Source organism: Limanda limanda, chromosome 8 (genome assembly GCF_963576545.1).
Source record: "Limanda limanda chromosome 8, fLimLim1.1, whole genome shotgun sequence".
NCBI lineage: Eukaryota > Metazoa > Chordata > Actinopteri > Pleuronectiformes > Pleuronectidae > Limanda > Limanda limanda.
Window position 1 is genome coordinate 9,278,681 of NC_083643.1, and position 21,759 is coordinate 9,300,439.

General features: G+C 42.8%; 1 protein-coding gene across 1 annotated transcript in view; it reads left to right on the top strand.

Annotated features, from left to right (window-relative positions):
- Positions 1-21,759, top strand: part of b4galnt4a (beta-1,4-N-acetyl-galactosaminyl transferase 4a) — a 143,351-nt gene that overhangs the window by 104,660 nt on the left and 16,932 nt on the right. The window contains exon 8 of the mRNA XM_061076911.1: positions 16,875-16,953. Coding sequence (XP_060932894.1) covers positions 16,875-16,953 — 79 coding nt within the window. The remainder of the gene's footprint in view (positions 1-16,874; positions 16,954-21,759) is intronic.

Below are 21,759 nucleotides of genomic sequence, written 5' to 3' on the forward strand. Positions count from 1 at the left end.
CTTGTGAAGTCATTGTTAAGTCTGTGTGATTATGCAGCAGGATAAGGGATCCTAAGAACAGTGCTCCTATTCCTCTGGGCTCCCACATTTGCCTGATTGGATGAAATAAGCTGTAGAGTGCTGCCTTAAATTGTTCTCACACACACACACACACACACACACACACAGACACACACACGTATTTTTACTTAAGAATATTTGAGCATCTCTAAACGGTACAAATGTGATAATGAACACATACAACGATGAATAAGAAAAACTGTTTTTGCAGTTAAACCATTTTCAAATTGAGATATTAGTCTTGTTTATTTTTTGCACATAGACTTTATATACAGATAAGAAAGTTCCCTAAAAGTTAAGCCAATGCATCTTGGTCGCCACCTGGTGGCTGGCTGCAGTATAAGTCATACATCCTGCCCTCTCCATGTTATTGGATTGGGCATGGACCCAAATAAAAAACCAAAGTGCACATGAAGTGTTTATTTTCCTGGTAAGTTTGGTTTCTATTATCTATTTGATGCTATGAGAACGTCCTGATTGCCGGGCGATCGATGATGGGACCTCGCTCCAAAGATGGCGGCGGTCATACCCGGGGTAGTTTAGCTTCAGTTGTTAATAGTTGGAGAAAGTGGAGACAGGTGTTGTTATGTGCGAAGGTTTCATCATAAATGTTTGTGCATCGTTACGTGTCAGTTTCAGAAGGTTTGAACCACCAGGAAATCCTCGCTGCTCATTAAAAACCACACATCTGCTGCACATCCTGCCACACACACACACACACACACACACACACACACACACACACACACACACACACACACTTTATTTTATATAATGAATAAACAATTGTGAATGACATAAGGGGGTTGAATACAGGCCAGGACCTATTGGTGTGTGTTTGTCAGTGCATAGGATTAACAGGGTCTGGTTGGCACAGCAGGCGCAGCAGACTTCAAGGGAGCAGAGAGACGACAAAAGATGAAGACGAAGGAAGAGGAGGAGGAGGAGGTTGAAAGTTTATTTTCTTCAATTTTCTCTTCCTGTCTGACAGGCATCTGGCGTTCTCCGACAATAACAAGACAACAATAGCATAACCAGGCGCTGAATATGGCAGGGAACATTAAAAAGGTTCCGCATGGCGGAGGGCGTCGGCCGTGACGATGCGTGTTTTGTGAACTGTTACCGCCTCCTTTTGTCTGGATGGGTGTGTGTTTACCAGTTATGTGTTCGCACAGAAACTGTTTTCTATACCTGTCGCATGCTTACAGTCATAAAACGGCCAACTCAAGGGAAGCTGCTGCAGAGACCATGTTTCTTCTGTATGATCTCCGTCCCACTTGGATCTGAAACAACAGCGATATCAAGTTACGCTCACATGAAATGTACCTTGAACTGTGAAGTGATTCACGATCCCGCTGTCAGGTCGGGAAATTCAGATCACAAGAGATGAAACAGGTCGGGGGAACCTGGTGGAGTTTCAGGAGGCGATAGAGGCTAATGACTGTCAACTTTCTTTTTTTTTTTACTTTTACAGCTACACATTATCACAGGCTTTGGGGCGAATTCGTCACAGACTGCATGAAAGTCGAGTTTCAGATAATTAGGTGAATTCTGGTTTGATGTTTCTGTGCGTGGGCGTGCGTTGGAGAATTCACAGGAAAACATCATATTTCACGTGTATATAAGCACATGCCTCTGTGAATTAATGTGCTTGTGTTTGTTAAGCACCGTGCCTCTTGAAACTCCGCTCTGCATCTCATGACTCTATTGAAACATCCCAAAGCAAAGGCACTTTATGTCTTATCTTTTCTTTTTTTGTCACGCACCATCACACCCAACCTGTTCGTGGCGAAGCCGCTCGATCCTCAGCGTTGCAAATTGCGTGTGCAGCAGGATTAATCGTCATGCATTCGTAAAATTGTATTCTTCAAATGAGCCGGGATTGATTCGAAATGAGCAAATTAGCAGCGCGGAACAGAGCATTATATCATTTTTTGGAAGAAAAAGAATTATAATAATACTTCAGAGCACGTGTACAGCAATAATAATCAGTCATTAGACAGATTTCATCACCTGATAATTTGAAACATTTGTAAAAGCCTGTTAGAATAAAGAAATAACTGAGCAAAGTGAAATGAACTCGGTAATGCTGAAGTATTACCCTCGGTTTTGTAGATGGAAAGCAACCGGGGAAATGATTAGTCATTGCACACGAGGCTGCGGCCCTTGGTGGCGTGATCCACTTGTGCAATTTGTTTTTGGAGCATAAGTTCAGGGCCATTGGTCCCTATTTACAGACTCCATTCTACCACAGTTACACTCAGAGCCTTGATCAAAGCTGCAGTTTAAAACAGCTCTCACACTTAATGTGCAGCCGTTTCCACATATTATCGTCCTGGCCCTGGAACAGGACGAAATGGGACGGAGCCAAAGTAAAATGGAGTTTGTAAACGACTGGGGTCGAATGGCGCCGAGCAGAACAGAGAGCAGCCCACAGAAATGTAATTGAACATATAGGAGAAGCAGAAAGAAACACAACAGACACTCCCACTCGAGCTGGGTCTGTTTATTGCATTCTTTCTTTTCTTCTTCACGCTTTGGACTGTGGTTATTTTTACTCCGCGGTTCATTGGGGCTGACTGTAGTAGAGCTGAGTGAACAGTGACTAATGGCTGCTGCAGGGCTGAATCTTATTGTCAGGGAGTGATGGAGTTCACTTGAAACGCTTCACTTATCGGTTGGAGGTTTGACGCGATGCAATCACAGGCTATTGTAGCCAGCCAACACAACCGTGCACGTTCACGCCCGCGCAGTCTCACATATAGGGCATATACAGTGTGTGTGGCCTATCACGGGCACCTGCTTGTTTGAGAAGGAAGGATCAGAGTACATACAGTAAATGCTGCGGGGGGTCTGGGAGTCCTCGCTCAGAAAAAGAGCAACAAACAATAACAAAGTCGCTGCATTTCTACAAATCTGAACTCTCGTTATAAACCAGGTCAAACACAGACTACAGACAATATATAGAAACTAGAATGGCACTCGGAGGAGCGCATGCATGGACCTGCACCAACACTCCCCTTATGAAACCACATTTTAATTCACTAGATCCAGATTTCTATTTGGATCTGCACCCAAAAAAAATGTATTAGCAAGATACGTGATCTTTTGAATCTGCATCTTGCATCTTGATCCGGATCTGCACCATAATTGAACGGATTCCTTCCTTTACACAAACCTCATCTTTCCACCAAGTTTTCTTCTGATCTAACCAGTAGTTTTAGTGTAAACCTGCTAAATAATAGACAAACACACAATGAGGAAAACTCCTTGGCATTGGTAACACGGTGTTGCTCAGGAGAGAAACTCCACAAACCAGAAGGTCGGTGATACAAGACTCGATGTGTCCTCGGGCAAGATACTTACCCAGAATTGCTGGCTGTGCCGGCAGTGGAAGTGTACGAATATGTGTGAGTAATAGAAAACTGAGTGTTGTGTGAATGTGTGTGTGTGTGAATGGGAGAATGAGACTTGTACTCTACTGTTTGAGTGCTATAGAAACACAGTCCATTTAACATTTGGATAATTAAAACCTGGTTAATCTTTTTATAAATTTGAGGACTGCTATTCTCAATAATTACCAGACCATTTTTAAAATCTACCAACTGCAATGTGAACTATAAGGCTGAGTGAAAAGGCTTCTGGGAAAGGGTTAATGGGGGGCTACGTTCACAGCACTTGTCTAGTTTTAAGGTTGTATCCGAATGAATAATCATAACTTCAAAAGCCGATCATTTTAACCTTCATTAGATGAAATGGTCATGTAGAGTTTAACCTGAGTCACAACTGATTTTGAATGCACAGCTCCGATGGAGACATTTGCTTCTCCGGACCGAACGTCTCCATCTCAGACCCGACGGTGGTAGCACGGTGTTGCTCAGGAGAGAGAGTCCACAAACCAGAAGGTCAGTGATACAATCCCAAGGACTCGATGTGTCCTCGGGCAAGATACTTACCCCGAATTGCCCCTGATGGCTGTGCCGGTAGTGGAAGTGTATGAATATGTGTGACTAATAGAAAAGAGTGTTGTGTGAATGTGTATGTGTGTAAATGGGAGAAGGAGACTTGTACTCTACTGTTTGAGTGCTATAGAAACACAGTCCATTTAACATTTGGATGATTAAAACCTGGTTAATCTTTTTATAAATTTGAGGACTGCTATTCTCAATAATTACTAGACCATTTTCAAAATCTACCAACTGCAATGAAGTGTGAACTATAAGGCTGAGTGCAAAGGCTTCTGGGAAAGGGTTAATGGGGGGCTACGTTCACAGCACTTGTCTGGTTGTAACGTTGTATCCGAATGATTAATCATAACTTCAAAAGCTGATCATTTTAACCTTCATTAGATGAAATGGTCATGTAGAGTTTAACCTCATCTGAACTCATTTTGAATGCACAGTACCGACGGTGACGTTTGCTCCTCCGGACCGAACGTCTCCATCTCAGACCCGACGGTGAAATCACCCTCAGAGTAAACTGGCTCCTCTCGTTCACCCCATGTGAGAAAATGAGCCAATAATCCTGATAATGAAAGCACAGCACAGAGCAGCGGGACGAGAAGAGAGAGAGAGAGATCATTACACGGAGCGAAGCCACTTCAAATAATTCGATCGCGAGTCCGACTAGAAAGAGAAACTAAAACAAAGCAGTCTGTGGGTTTAGAGAAGTCATTTTGTGCGACTGAACTTCTGACTGTTAAATTCAAACACTTTAGATCTGTGAGTGAAAAGCTCTGTCGGCTCCGATCGATCCGGGACACGCGTTGGACTGAGACGACTCATAATGTGGACCAGTAATGTTAGACTTTTGCTACGTGTATTTTCATCGATAAAGGCTCCTCCGATATAATCACATGATCGCTGGGACTCAGAAACAAAAAGTTCGGTATCAAACCATAACTTTTCTCCCCCGGATTGAATAATTTGCTCCACTTGCTCCTCTGCTGACACAGCAAACCCCCTTTCGTCTACTCCCATCAGTCCTTTGCCATAATAGCCGTTATATTTTATGACTGGACATAAAACTGTAAAAGGTGTGAAAAGGCCAAAGATTGAAACAAGTTATGCTTTGCTTCAAATTCATATTCCTCTCCACCACTGGGGCGTAGCTTTGTGAACGTTGGTCCTAGGTGTCAGTTTAGAGGATGGGATGGACGGGGGGGTTGGAACCGTGCAGCTGTTAGGGAAACTACCTGGCTCTGACCACCTGGAGGTAATGACTCACACTGTTTAGTGTGTGAGTGTGAGAGTGTGAATGGAGGAGAAATAGATTTAGTCGTGTTCTTATTCTGAAAAGCTGAGGCTCAAGACTATTTTTCTCTTTTACCTTCTCAGTTTTCTCCAGCCTCAGCTTCTTTCTTTCAGCTTTCAACAAACACTTCCTTCTCTTCTCATTGGCTCCATCTCATTAAAACTCTTAGTCTATATTAAGTAAACAGATCATCAAATGAAAAGTGGTTGGAAGCATCAACACAATATGTTGTAGCACCAGAGGCTTGCTTGTATTTGGCCCATTCATAACGGTTATATAATAGACGCAAGGACAGAAACAGTCAAAGATGAACCATGATTGATTAGTAATTAACTTGCTTTATGTGAGGGTTGCTGCTATTGCTATTCCCTTTTTTAATTCACATTAAGTCAGATACTTTGGAGTTGTATAGACGAGACGGTTTTGTTCCTGTTCCTGTCCTTCAGTTTGTTTGGCAGCAGGATTTTGCCAAAAACTGCTAAACTGACTTTCTCAAAACTGGATGGAAGGATGGAACATGGGCAAAAAAAAACACCATTGATTTTTTGGATGGATCTGGACAAAGGGGCGATCAAGGACATTTTTATTATGATGTAGAGCGTTTTTGACATTTTCACAGATTTCCCAGGATGACTAAGGCAAAGTCAGGGGACTGATATATACAAGTTTGTGTAATTTGATGTGGATTCAAACAGAAATCCAGATCTTATGAATTTAAATCTGTTTCCATAGGGGGGCTGTTGGGCCCTGGTGGATGTTTGTGCTATACTGCGAATCATTAGTTCACAATGAAAGTTACTGTGAGTCATCGCTCCCCCCACTACAAAAAGCTACAGCCTATTTGTGCATTTAAAAATAAACCTTAGAACATTCAATCAAAGTAAAGAAAGTAAGAAACACCGGGAAGTTACTTGTTTCTGAAGCTCCTAGAATCGGTTGATGTGACTTTCAAAATAAAACCCTGTGTCGGTTTAAAAGAGGCAGTCTTAACTTTTGTTTGTCTCCGCCTCCTCTCATACCTGTGAAGTGATCGTTTGTCAGTGCGCTGTCACACAGCAGCTTGATAAGTGACAGTGAGATAGTCAGAGGAGGAACCCAGACAACCCTGTCAACACTATCTCCACTCGCTGACACAGCTACCACAACCCCGGGCGGGGGAGACAACACCGGGGAGATTGACATTTGCTCAAACTCTACGAACCGAACGGCGCCGAGTTGCTTCCTGCGCTAGCCTGACGTCAAGTGTTTTCAGTCTTTAGATCTGCTCAGGCTGCGATGTGACTGGCAGTCGGATGAAGATTAGAGGAAATGTTGTTGCAGAGATATCAGGAACTAATAAGCGCTGGTGGATTCTCATCAGCAATGGCGAGGGCGAGGTTCAAGAAAACCAAATGGCATAAGGAAGAAGAAGTCAATTAAACGACCTCTGTGTTTCTTCAGTTTGAGCGTTAACCTGCATGTGCCTTCGGTGGAGCAGTTTCCAATCAAGAGGGTCTGATGTGTCAAGATTTTCCCCCTTCTGGTGTAATGGTTAAAATTGAAAATGGCTGCTGCAGACCAACCCTGGCGTGATGAGGTGGAAATGTGGACACTGTTTCCAAGGTTATCGACGATGCCTCCGCTGGCATTCTGCAGGAGCCACTTCCCGCTTTCACAAACTGCAGAAAATGACATTTACCCTCAATCTGTCGGCAGAAACGTGGCTGCTGATGTGTTTTCTTGTTTATGTCTCCTCGCTTTTTAAATTGTCTTTTTCCCTCCTCTATTAACTTTTCCTTTTCATCTCCTCCGCCTATTGTGCTACTTCTTACACACACTGCAAACAACCCCAGCTAGTTTTCAACTGACTTAACAGAAAACCTCCAGATGCCATTAATAGTTGGTGTAGGAGAGATTTGACTGAGCCTTTCCCAGCGACAATGAGGGAAACCTAGTGAAGAATGACCAGTTATTTCACTGGGAGATCTCTGAGTATCTATAATTGAATCACTTAAGCGCCGCTTGCTATTATCCGGTGAGGAGGCTCGAACATTTCCAGAGACCTCTTGTACCCGTGACATCACAGCAATACCGAAGGAGCACGGGGACGAGCTGAATGTTGCACTTGCACCGTCTCATCATATTTACACTGTGTGTTCACTTGCATGTGAGTGTGTGTCTTTGTCTCTAATCGTGTTCGACTGTAAATACCAACCTTAATGCTAATCTCTCCTCACTCAAGGTAATTGGTTGATTCACCGCAGCAGCTGAATTAGAATGAAGCTTTTCGCCGGGAAGTTGCAATGACTCCTCTGTCCCACTTTCTTCCCTTCAGGCCTTTACTCCGCCATCTGTTTTTATGAGTGATGACAGCCTGCTGCGACACAAATCTATGTTTGTGTGCGTTTGTGTGTGTGAGGAAGAGTTCATGCATGTGTGTGGGGGCTTATATTTACTCAGAGTGTCTTTGGGGTGTTGATGCACATTTCATCGGCTGTCAGACACGATGGTAGCGGACACTTGATTGGCAGTAATGCATTAGTATTACTGCCGAAACTCTAACAGGGGGATGCTTCTGGCCAAATGTGATTGGAGACAGTAATGATGACGGAGGGTCAGCTCAGTTTGAGGAAAACACAGGAGCTTCAGTCTGAGCATCTGCAGAAATACGAGGTGGTTGGAAAGTGATCTGGTCATTATCCAGGATGTAGACACGTCCTGGAAACATAAAGATGTTATACACACTCTTTCCTGGTTCAAAGAACTTAATTTGAGCAGATCAGAGTTATAAGATTATTATGAAAATGATTAAGTATTATCCATTATTAAAAACTATTTCATTTAAAGATTTGATGTGTAGCAATTACTCACTTAAAAGTCTAAAAACAACTACAAAATACTTTGTTTACACAGACAAATCCCAGATTTTTTTATTTATAATGGAACATTTCATTTTGGTCACATTTTAATTGTGTCATATCAGTTTGACCCGTAGCTTTCCTCGTCTCTGCTTTAACTTCTGTCTGTTAGCTAGTTAGCCTGCCGTCTGTTTTTACCTTCCACTGTTTGTATTGGTCGCTCATAATTCATTTAGGTTTTGCTGCGAGACATGAATAAAACTTTAATATTATTCCCTCATCCTGAACCTGGTTTTTCGCCTGAGTCACGTCAGGTAGATTTTCATCGGGAATGGTGATGAAGACAACAACTCCCATGTTCCCACTCTGCTTCGTCATCAAACTTTTGTTATTGTTCTGATTGAGGAATCCTGAGTGGCCGAAGATATTTTACATTTATCGACCAAAACCAACTATCGTTAAAAGTACGTTCCACCTGCAGTAGGTTACTTGTCAAATGGTCCAACGGCTATAATCCCCAAACAACCCCGACATTCGAATTGGTTGATTTATGCAGTATTGATCAAGACCTGTCTAGAATTTCTTTCAAAAGGGCCATTATATTATGTTATAACTTTTTTACTATGCATTTGGTGCATCAGTTAGAGTTTGCGGCACCATCGCTGTACTTTTATATATAATAGTTGTATTTGCTCACAATAAAACGCAGCTCCCGTGGGAACTTTCCTGCAAAGTCGTGTCTCATTGATGTTTTTAATAGGTTTTTGACAATGGAAGTCGGAGAGGAATAAAAATATATAAGGCTTTGGCAGCACAGACGATAACTTGTTGGATGAGTTCATGTTTTGGTTCCTTCTCTCAGAATTCGTTGGCACAGGAAAAAAAGATACGAGAACATGGTCAGGCTCCTTCTTCATCATTTTATTTTATTGGCTAATTATAGATGGATGGATGGATGGAGAGATAAATGGATAGATGGATAGATAGATAGATGGATAGATAGATAGATAGATAGATAGATAGATAGATAGATAGATAGATAAATAGATAGATAGATAGATAGATAGATAGATAGATAGATAGATAGATAGATAGATAGATAGATAGATAGATAGATAGATAGATAGATAGATAGATAGATAGATAGATGGAAAGAAAGATGAATTGAAGGATCTACTTTATTAATCCCAATTTGGGCAATGATTGCCAAGGGCATGTCAAGGACATTGGACATAGAGCGAAGAAGCAATAAAACAGATAGGAATAATTCAAATAACTCCAAATAGAATGTAATAAACATAATATTTCAGCTCATGTAGTATTGTTTCACCTTGCGCCAATGTGACAATTGTATTTCGACTTTGTTCTGATGTGTCAGTGCAGCAGAAATACACAAAACCCCAGGAGAGCAAGGCATTGTAAGATGCTATAAATAATATTTTCCTCGACATGTCCAGGCATCCAGGCCACGAAGAGAGTGTTAGGAGTGTTAACACCAAAGTAAAGTGAGAAAAAGATGATGTTGATATATTGCTGTGTCGCTTCATTGGATAATTACATATGAGGGAAATAGTAGACAGAGGGAGAGGAGACATTGTGAGAATTGTCGGAGAGAGATAGAGAGAGGGGACAGGAGAAGAGAGGAATGACGAGCAGGGGGATAAAGAGGAGAGGTGGGAGATGAAGCAGAGGGGGAGATGGAAGAAAGAGGATTTATTGAGGCTGCAGGGAAGAGCAGCGTGATAGCTCTCTGATGGATTAGTGGAATGCATGAGAAGTGGAGTTTGAGAGAGAGAGAGATAGGGAGAGAGAGCGCTGGGAGGAGAGTGAAGTTTGTGCATCTCCTTGGGGCAGCACTAAACACTGCTATCATTAATGTAATTTAGACGAGGGCGCTCGCCGAGCACCGTCTTTTATTCAAAGGCCACCTGTGGGTATTGGAGGAGGCAGGAGCCGGGCGAGAGAGGCTGAGCGACACGGGGCAGAGTGACAAGTCCGATCGCATTAATGAGAAATCGAGTCGCAGCGAGAGAGCAGATAGTGGGAAAGTAGAAATCTGGAAAAGTGTTGTAGCCGGCGGGCAGAGAGGAGACGGGGAGGTGAAGGGAGAATAAGAGAGAATAAGAGTTCATTCTGCTCACTGCAAAACAGGTTAGAGTGAGAGTGTGTTTGTGCAGGAGCGTTCCAGAGATTTTGGGGGCCACAGGCATAAGGGACCCGGGGGCCCAACATCAATACAAACCCCCAAACAATGCATGATTCCAAAGCACGTCTTTGTAATCAGAGACGGCTGTCAGACACTGTGGTAGCGGACACTTGACTGGCAGTAATGCATTAGTATTACTGCCGAAACTCTAACAGGGGGGATGCTTCTGGCCAAATGTGATTGGAGACAGTAATGATGACGGAGGGTCAGCTCAGTTGGAGGAAAGCACAGGAGCTTCAGTCTGAGCATCTGCAGATATACGAGGTGGTTGGAAAGTGACCGGGTCATTATCCAGGATGTAGACACGTCCTGTAAACATAAACATGATATACATCCTCTTTCCCTCGTTCAAATAACTAAATTTAGGCAGATCAGAGATATAAGATTATTATCAAAATGATTAAGTTTTATCCATTATTAAAAACTATTCTATTTACAGATTAAAATAATTATATATATTGTCAAATACTTTGTTGATCCAGACAAATCCCTGATTTTATTATTTAGAATGGAACATTTCATTTTGGTCACATTTTAATTGTGTCATATCAGTTTGACCCGTAGCTTTGCTTGTCTCTGCTTTAACTTCTGGGCTGCTTTCAGATTTTGGGGGCCACAGGCATAAGGGACCTGGGGGCCCAACCTCAATACAAACCCCCAAACAATGCATGATTCCAAACCACGTCTTTCCAATCAGCAAACTTTAACTTTTAATGTCACAATTACAAATATAGAACAAACTGTGCATACACATAAATAATAATAAGGTAGTAAAGATAAAGTGAAAAGCCCAGACACATCCTACACACACTCTTAGGCCGTTTTCAGACATGAACTTGAGAAGATGTCCTTACATGGACTTTGCCTTTCACACGTGAAGAACACAGCTGGAGATTCTCCAGATCAGACGCGTTCACAACAACAGGCAACTCTCTGGAGCGTTTAGATGAGGGAGGGGCCCGGGTACAGAGCAATGGAGGAGGCAGGACAGGAAGTATGAATTCCCAGATTTATCATCAAAAGCTGTTGAATCTCGTCATCTCTCCAAGTTGACGTCCTCTTTAGCTTCTTCTACTAAGCGGCACCTATTTTGTAATTGTTTTGTATTTTTTAATTTTTGCTTCCGTCACGTGTCTGAAACATCATCTACATACCCACTCACTCGCTGTAGAATGCAGCTCCCCTGTGTCTGTGTGTCTGTGTGTGTGTGTGTGTGTGTGTGTGTGTGTGTGTGTGTGTGTGTGTGTGTGTGTGTGTGTGTGTGTGTGTGTGTGTGTGTGTGTGTGTGTGTGTGTGTGTGTGTGTGTGTGTGTGTGTGTGTGTGTGTGTGTGTGTGTGTGTGTGTCAAGCTGTCTGTCAGTCTCCGGGATGCTGCTCACCCAAGCTTTTGTATTTTTAGACAAACCCGCAGCTACACACTCTTCCTTTGTGATGCTTGTGAAAGGGTTTTGTCTCTCAGCAGTAACCCCCCCCAAAAAAAGAGAAAGAAGTCTCCATATGTCTGGTGCCAAATAAATATTTCATCCTTCAGATGCAGCCGACTTCAGGCAGCGGCGATCCTCTCCCACAGTATCGTCCTGTCTGGTGTTATCCAGCCCAGTCATCCTCCTTTGTCTGTCTCTCTCTGTTCAGCCCAAAGCAGGGGAGCTGGAAACAAAGACTCCAATTAGTCAGGCAATTAGACTCCTGTTTTGTGTCTTCTACTCATCCTCCCAATCACATGCTAATAGCTATTCTCTCCTCTTCCATCTCTCATTTGCCCTTCACGTGGTCTTTTATGTTTCTCTCGTCTGGTATGGCGTTCGATACGGAATCACATCTCAGTGATATTCATTGTAATGTGTTTCTCCTTTCCAGACGCGGAAGGCATTTACTGTATAATTCCCTCTCTCTGTTTCTGCTGTTCATTTTCTATTTATCGCTCCTCCTTCATCTTTCCTTTTTTCCGCCTGACTTTTCATCTCTTTCAGCCAGAGCCTGCCTTGTCATCCATCACAGGCAGACTGATGTGACCAGTCTACACACACACACACACACACACACACACACACACACACACACACACACACACACACACACACACACACACACACACACACACACACACACACACACGCACCAAACACCACTGTCCCTCCTACTTTGTGCTGCTTTGTTTGCTGGTCTCGTTCTCTGTCTTTCCCTCCAGAGTTTAACAGAAGACTTTTGGACACAGATATCTCATTTCATATTCAGTTTCATATTCAGTTTCATATTCGCTTCACATCTCTCTTCTTCGTCTGTCGTCCATCTGTATTCGGGCCCATCATGATTAATTTCCGACTTTTACTTTTCCCCAAAAAAGATCCATCTTCTTGACAACAAATTGAAAACAAAGAACAAGACACAGACACAAAGATGTGATGCAAAGTTTTAAAATAATACGAGAGAGACATGTATCAGCCGACAGCTGCGGAATCCCACAGGAACCGAATGTCTCCTCATAACAGGGGAACAAAATTACAGCCTGTAGACCAAAACCGAAATTGTCATTGTATTGGGATCTGAAGATGACTTCAAATCACAAAGAGGAAATACAAAGAGGAAATAGCTAAACAACAGATAGAGAAGTGTGTGGATAAGACTCAGTGTTTTCTTCTCTCCCTCTGTTGATCCATCTCAGTGTTATGATCCTTTTGTTTGCTTCAATCTCACTGTGCTCTGCTGATATGCTATCCGTGTGTGTGTGTGTGTGTGTGTGTGTGTGTGTGTGTGTGTGTGTGTGTGTGTGTGTGTGTGTGTGTGTGTGTGTGTGCGTGTGCGTGTGCGTGTGTGTCTTATCTGCCATCTTATAGCAGGTAAACAGGTTTTTTATTGGCCGAGCTGTCACCGCTTCAGGCTCTTTGTGTGTCTTATATTGTGATTTATATTTCTGACAGTGAGATAAGAAAAAGAGATCCACAAATGTTGACAGGCGATATGATGTTGACGATGTATTTTGAGTTCATATCTGTGTGATTGTTATTTATAGATTGTTTGTGTTAAGTGTACGACGGAATGTTGGGCCATTTGAAGAATTCAGAGATTTTGACGGTAACGTTTGTAATATTACTAGAAAATAAAACCCTTAACATTATGAGAATAAGGGAAAAAAGACATTACAACTTTATTTTCATTGTATTAAGACTTTTTTTTAATCATACTATTACATCTTTATTCGTATTATTCTACGACTTTGTTTATCGTAATATTACAACTTTATTCTCGTTATAATATGACTTTTTTTTTTAAAAAATTGTCATTTTAAGTGGCCCTGATGCTCTATTGTACAGATGTGTGCACGTCTGTGTTTGTGTATCATCCTGACTCATGAAACTCTGTGGCGGCAGTCTGCCTCCTCTCCACTCTGACATTAGATTATCCCCCACATGGAGTCAGATTATGGTCTGGAACAGACAGCCTAATGAGCGGTATTAGGAAATGTATTAATATTTCCTAAAACCCTCTCTAGTTCCCCGGAACAGGAACACAATCAAATAAATCACCATTTAGTTTCAGGATGGTAAAAGAGAGATTCTAATATTGAATTTGTTGGAATCGGGACAGCGAGATTCAATAGGCACTTTTCGAAAAGCGTGTCTAATAATAATAATAATTTCATCTGATATGTGTCCGTCATCACAGACACAATTTTCTCTTTTCCGCGGGCGAGATAATTCTGATTACACAATTCCATCACATTTTCATTGTATTCATTAAACTTTCAGAGGATCTGATCTATGACAATGAGACTTTCCACTGCAGTTTTTGTCTGAAATGAAAGTAAAATAAGCGTTTTTTAAATTTTCTCTCTCTAAGTACATCTGGGGGGGGGTTAGCGTTGGCGTTGCGTTTGAATCATTTGGGAAAGGGCAAGCGGGGGGGCCAGGAGCTGAAAGTGCCACTTACGTTCGCTGAGAGCCGCTTCAGCAGCTGCACGGGGAGATGTTCCCTATTCATGAGAGAGTGACCTTAGCACACTGTCACCCCCCCACTCTGCACCTGCACTGATTTATTGGTTCCAGAACGCTGGGCAGCTGGAGGATGTGGAGGTGTTTTTGCTCAGGGGCAACTCGTGACCGTTCAGCCATTGTCCTTCGCTTTCAACTCAGTAAACCATATTCTGAGCAGACACACACGCACACAAACACACACACACCTCAATACAAGACTCTGTCAGTCTTAAAGCATTTAGGAAGTCTTAACTAGCTACTTTAACTTTTAAAATGTTAGTTTATTGACAAATGTAAGAAACAAAAATATTTTTAACAATCAATTCAGGGCATTTATCAAGAAAAAAAAGTATCCTGTTTCATCTCTCAAGATTGACTGTATATGAAAATGGATCTGATGAGTGTTCCCCAAAAGTGAAGCCAAATTGTCTCTGTCGCCCCCTGGTGGCCCCTCCTCCATCTTCTCCTTCTTCTTGATTTGATGCTGATTGGCAAACCAGCTTACTGGTGTTTTACCGCCACTTACTCGACTGGATGTGTGGGTCAAAAGATTGGCCGTCAGGAAATCTATGTTAGTTGATGGGACATGGATGAAACCAATAAGTTAAAGTACAAATTTTTTATATATTTTCTGTCATTTGATGTTTGTACAAGTCTTTATTTTTCCAGTAGCTAAATATGGTTTTAATTAGTTATTTCATGCTATAAAACTGGGGTAAAACACCTGAGACTGACCCTCGATCGGGGATTACGTGAATCCTCCGTCCCCCAAACGCCACACAGGCAGACTGTAGCTTCAGATGACACCACTGACACAAGATGGCAGCTTTCATATCCAGGATATCTTTACTTTACTTCCGGATATTTAGGACGAAGTGGGGACATGTCGTCCATCTTTATTCACGGTCTATGATTCTGCACAGAACAAAACAAGCAACTTTCAGATGTCACATTGACTTCTTTGACCTATAAAGATGAAAGTATTGTATACGTGCACTTAGAATGTTATCATATAACCTTGTAGCAGAATGTGTTGTTTCTCCATTGTTGCTTCTGTTTTTTGAGGTGAACATTTCCGATTCAAAACAAAGACTTCAAAGAGGACGAGCCTGTGTTTGTTTTGTGTTCGAGACAAACCAGAGACAGGAGAGGGGGGGGGGGGGAAACAGACGCAGAGACAGAAAATGAACAGGGAAAAAAATTACAAAAACACGAGCCATCACATATCACAGTGAATCAGAGCACATAAATATGGAGCAGCCACATTACCTCAAAGTTCCTCGTAGCAAATGTTACAGTTACAAATGAACCAGGCTGCAGCAAACACAATTAACATGATCTTATTTAAAGGAATTGGATTTTCTTTTTTTTTTTGTTGTGTTGTTTTATCCTTAAAACAACCTCCACAAATAAAAGGACGTGAGCTCTAAAACTCTGCCTTCATTGTAGATGTGTATTGTAGATGTATATACACGGAAATGTGGTTTTATTCCCTGCTACACAGTGAGTTGTGTGACTGTGTGACTGTGTGTGTGTGTGTTGCAGGAGTTAATGATGTGTGGAGCAGTGCTCGGGTGTCTCTCATTCAGAAACAGATGCTGCCCTATTATCCGAGATGTGCTTTTAATAAGAATAAAGCAATTTCGCTCCGTGTGTGTGTGTCTGTGTGTGTCTGTGTGTGTTGGAATGTGTGTGTCGGGATGTGTTTCATCAGTGCAGTACAACTGTAAATCAGACCTTTACTCAGTCTAACCAGTGGTTTCAGAGAATTACTGACGATTGCATAAATGTAAAATGTTGATTTGTGTGGAGCATCGATTTTCTTCCTTCCTGTCTCAAACGTCGTGTTTCATCCAGGACGATAACGTCTCTGCTCTCTGACGACTCTTCTGACATCTTGCCTGTAGCGCTGAGTTATAGTTAAGGCTGATTAACCTGTTCGTGTGCAAGTGTCACCAGTCAAAGCTTTTGCCGTAATCCAATATTCTCATTAAATCATTTTCTAGTTTGTGGTGACCCAATATTGCTCACAGTTGTATTTCTGGTACATCTCCAGACTATTACTCTATTATGTTGTCATAATACACAATATCAACACAACCCGACAGAGAGGGCCATCTCTGTGACCAATAGGAGCACAGCGCTCTGCTGAAAGAGCTGATCTGTAAACATGGAGATGAGAAAGAAGAATGATGATGATGGTGACGAAAGTGGTGAACCGGAGGAAAGACAACAGCCTCGGTCGCCATGTTTTACATTCTTGGCCCTGGAAGTCAGCTGATGCACTTCCTTTACAGGGACTTTACGAATGTGGTAAAAGACGGAGAGCAGCATAAAGTCTGTGATGTCGCTTGGCCACGACATAGCAAGAATTTATTACTCTATAATCTCCCAACCCGACACAGTGACCATTTTAACAGACAAACATTTCTTCTTGTCAGACCCGACTGAACCCCAGCATATGGGAAGGAGTCGCAGTAACTTCAAATTGTCTTTTTTCATCAGTGTAAAATATCTAACGATACTTGTTTCTTTGTTTCCCTACAGCCTGATTTCATCCAGACGATACTACTTTGAGATTCTCCACAAGCAGGATGACAAGGGCTCGGACCACGTGGAGGTTGGGGTAAGTTGACCCACTGTTCACCATGGGGACTGAAACGTTGAGACAGCTGCATTGTCCTGGTTTTTCCATGGACCTGCTTAGTTCCAACTTGAGAAAATATCCTCCTTGCTGTCACCCTGACTTTCTCTATACCTACAGATCAACTTGTTTCAAATCTCAGTTTTTCTTCTATACCCATTCCATTCCTCCATATGTCATTACCACCCTCCTTGTCCTCTCTCCCCTCCTGCACTTCTTCTCCGACTTTCTATTTCCTCTGCCGCACACTCCGCTGCACCAACTCCTCTCCCAGCAGTGGAGCTCTGCACCTCAGGCAAAGGCTCAGAGATGAGTGAGGCTTAATTTTCGAGATGAAGTTTCAAGCGAGAGCCCACACGCCTGTACTGCGAGTGGGAGGGCGAGATGAGGAAAAAGAGATCACTGGTGTGTGTATGGAATGAATCTGTTAACAAGCCCCAGGTTATCGTCATCATGGCAACTATCATCAGCAGCAGAGCAGCAGATCTGCAGGAGTTTCTCTTCTTTCGAACAACTTCGGTGTCATTTTTAAAGCCTTATTTCTTTCTCATTCTGTTCTTATCCCCTGAAAACCGAGTGGCTGATTCGCTCCCTCTATATTTCTGAGTTGCTATAAGTTTGTCAAGCTGCTTTCAGACATGCTCTGATCTCCGGATAATCTCCTGACATTCTCCGTCGGGGCTGTAAAACACAAATGGTCGAGTCAGAGTCTGTTTTTTTTATTTTTCTAGTGTTAAGCCTCCTAGTAAAAAAAGTCCAGATAGTGTGGAGTGAGGCCAAGTGAGAATACAGTAGGAGATTCTGGCCACAGGCGCAAAAACTGAAAAGAGGTAAACAAATAAAAAACAAACATCTCAGGGTGAAAAAGAGGAGCCGTTCTTGTAGAAGTCTCCAAAAAGTCACGTAAGAATGATGAGATTTGAGAACTTTTGGTGATAAGAGCATAGACTCGTGTTGATGTGCTGTAGACGAAAACATGTGATCGCCATACATCATGTCCTCCCTCTGCATGATGTGCCATCCTTCACCCTGAAGATTTACATTCAGACATCAGAGAATACGATGCTGCGTTCTTCATATGCAAAAGGCAAACTCAACCGTGTGGACTTTCTCCAGAGTTCACGTCTGATTCCTGGCTCTTCTACTGCTAACGTCCTGACCTATTTCTGTTGCCTTCTTCCACCCTCCCTTGGCCACTCCTTAACCACGGGTAGATGGTCCAGCCTTTGCTGAAACACTCTTTTCTGTTTCTCTGGTCTCTGCCTGCTGGACGCCAGGTTTTTAAGAGAGGGTTTGACAGGATGTGGGATCACCACACTGAACTCCATAGCTCCGCGGTGCCAGGAGGAGCACACATGATGTTTGTATGAGAGAGACTCTACGTGCCACACTGACACCCCGGCCTCAAGTCTGATTTAATGTTGTTATATTGGAACGATCAGGTGGAAACAACCCGTTCTCTAAAGTTTCACACAGACCTTATGAAATGTCCTATTAGTGGCAGGTCTCCAAAGTGCTGCAGAGTTGCTGTGTTGCGGGTCGTTGACGTGGGTGTGTTATGAATATTCTGCTGATGATGTGCAAGTGTGACTAATAAATTATCGCCCGTGACAGCCACATCCCAGTGGTAAACAAATACCTTCCTCCTTAATTTGGAGACACTGCATAGGACAAACACACCGAGTTGGTGAGACATGATGCAATAGAAGCCGAGACCATGCGCCGTTGTCGTGTCCCCGCTGTTGTCCTCTTGTTGTGTTGTTGTCCTTGTTGTACGAATGACTCCTGCACCAAGTGACCTGTTGGTAAAACAGTTTCCTTGTTACAAATACAGCAGATGCGTAACATTAGCATTCATGCAGGACTGGGGGTGCACCCAGAGGTTTATCAGAGCGTTTATTCACCAAGAAAGTTATCAATCCATCAAAATGTATTTGTATTGCCAAAACTCACAAATCACAATTTGCCTCATAGGGCGGAGTGAACCAAAAGAATGTCACTTGATAGAAAACAGACCTCTGCCAACGCCCTTATGAAACCACATTTAAATTCACTTGACCTGGATTTATATCTGGATCTGCACCAAATTGCAAACACTCATAAATATCAGTCCATTAAATATGTCAAATCCATGAATTATTCTCTGGAAAATCAACAGAGAAAAAGCTGTGTCCTGCAGTGTTGAAGAAAGGGAGAAGATTTTCTTGGATTTGCACCAACATTTAAATGGGCTCTTTCCCGAACCACCAAATTTCATGGTAATCCGTTAGGCAGTTTTTCTGTAATCCTGCTGACTAAGAGACAGACAAACAAACACAAGCAGACAAAAACATAACCTCCTTGGCCGAGATTAGATCAGAACAATGAGCTGAGAGACAATAAATCGCTCCACAGAAAAGAGGAGAACTTAACGGCTTCTTGGCATTTTCTTCATACGTGAATGTAAAAATGACTAAATCAGCAAACACAGAGATATATTTTATTAAAAACCATGTCTCTGGATCATTTTCAATCCTCTCGCTGTCACAGAACATTTCCATTTTAAATGCCTTGCTAATTCTGTTTATTTAAGGAAATGCCAAACCTCTCATCCCCTCTTTAGATCAAAAATAGGGAGAAATTGTTCTACTCGGTGTATGAAGGTGCGTTCTTTGTAGACCGAGTAGAGCGAGGGCTGAAAAAAGAAGTAAAGGGAGAACATTATTATTTTTTTAAATCCCACATAACGAGCCCACATATGTATGGGATTAAGATTCATGGCCGTCAGAATTAGCTCCTGGCTTCAATTAAACACAAAGGTTAATTCACACGGTCGCCATAAAGGAAGCAAGGAGATAATAAGAAGGAAAGGGAGCGAGGAGAGGAATATATGTAGAGTATGTGCTGAAGTTTTATACGAAGCCTTTTCTATTGTCTCATCCTCGGGCTTGTTACATCTCAGTCTTCTCATTCAAGTCACCAACTCGGCAACAGACTTCTCCAGTCATCCAGAAAACTGCCCGTGTGATTATTTGCTCCAGGAAAATCAAGGTCATGTGGAAATCCTCTCTCTCTTTTTCCCCCTCTCTCTTGTCTGCCGCCCCTCAGCCAACTATCCACGAGGCCATTAAAGTCGGATTTGCACTTCACACAATTCAAGTGTATAAACGTAACGCCACAAATAAAGAGCCTGCGTTGGAATGTAAGCATGTGTGTGCAGGGCGCTGTACCTCAGTAAAGACCCTGCATGTGATTTAACAGTGGAATACATTTCACACCTTGACAACAATTGCAGATTTACCGTGACCGGGCCCACAACAGCATAAGCCCAGGGCTCACATAAATCCCAGAAACCCAGGCGCTCATTTGTCGAGGAGGAGATAGCGTGGATTCACTGCTCGTTCTTTCTAGTCCTGTGGCAGGAAGTGATCGCAGTGACGGTCAAAGGTAGAGCTTCTCCGCCGGGAATATATTTGTTTAACCACGCTTGTTAGAAAGGAAACGAGGGGGCGTCCATGTCAGCAGGAAACTACCTTTTGGCGAGAAATGAGAAAGAGAGAGGAGCCTTGTTCTGAGTGCGTTGGCTTTTCTGTTCCATTGTGTCGGGGAGTCGGGGAGAATGGCTTCAGGAAGGCGGAACATAAACAGCATTAGCAGCAGGAAGAGTCGGGTTCGGAAAACAGCGTGTCTGCCCTGCAGCGATGGAAACAACTGCAGTGCTGCTGTGTGTGTGAACAGCCAGTGAATGAGGAGATTGTGCAGTTGTGAGTTTACCTGCACTCTGACTGAACCTTTCCACCGCAGCCTACGCCCCCAATACATCAGTGTTTTCCCTCGGTTAACTTCAAATACAGCCTCTGCAGAGCGGTGCCTGGTTTGGCAAAATGGACGACATGGGACCAAAGCAGGTTGTCGCGAGCGGGTAGTTTCACGAAGTTTCTCAGACGCCATCTGGAAGTTGGCCGGTGAGAGACGGGACCTTTCCGCCGCCCTAATGGAAAACATCTCTCTCGCCGCAGCCATGTGACAGAATTAAAGGAAAGGGTCGGCCATTAAACGGCGTGATTGAAAGGAAGAGAGGGGGCGAGAGAGAGAAGTGAAGAAAGTCACGCCTTAATTAGTAAAGGCGAGTTTATGGAGGTTTTTTTTTTGAATGCAGGATTTTAATGGGCCCTATTTTATGACTCCTGCCAGAGTCTCAAACTGCCCGACAATTAATACACCCGCCCGTGCAGCCACGCCACCCCCCCGCCGACTCGTGGGTGTATTCAAATGAACTCGACTTTACTCACCGGTCTCTCAACATCTGCCCGGCGCCTTCCCTCCTCAGTGTAAATCAGGAGTGGCCCGGGCAACCTGGAGCCAGCTGTTAAACTATATTGTGTGTGTCTTTATACGCTGGAAATAAATGCGATTTTTTTTTTATCGCCACTTCAACACCTTTCAGGGTCGACTCCAGTTCAGCTGCACTCAAACATATGGAGTTGTTTTTTATTTTCCTCGCCTCCAACGTTTACTTTTGCTTTTCCTGCTCGAGTTTTTGTCTCTTTTGCTCTTCATCATTACTTTGTACTCGTGAGCTCTTCTTCTCCCATAAATACATTTTGTTTTAATTTAAAATATGTTTCTTCACTTGTCTTTTATAGCTAAATTTCCCTCACACTCCAGACGTGGTCAGTGGCATTTTTCCTCACCTGCAGCCCACACTACGACCGTATCAGTTATTTCTTCATGACGTGACATTTAATTTCCCACTCTATTTTTAACCTTCATTCCGAGTGTGTGGAAAAAACCTGAAGGAACACCGGC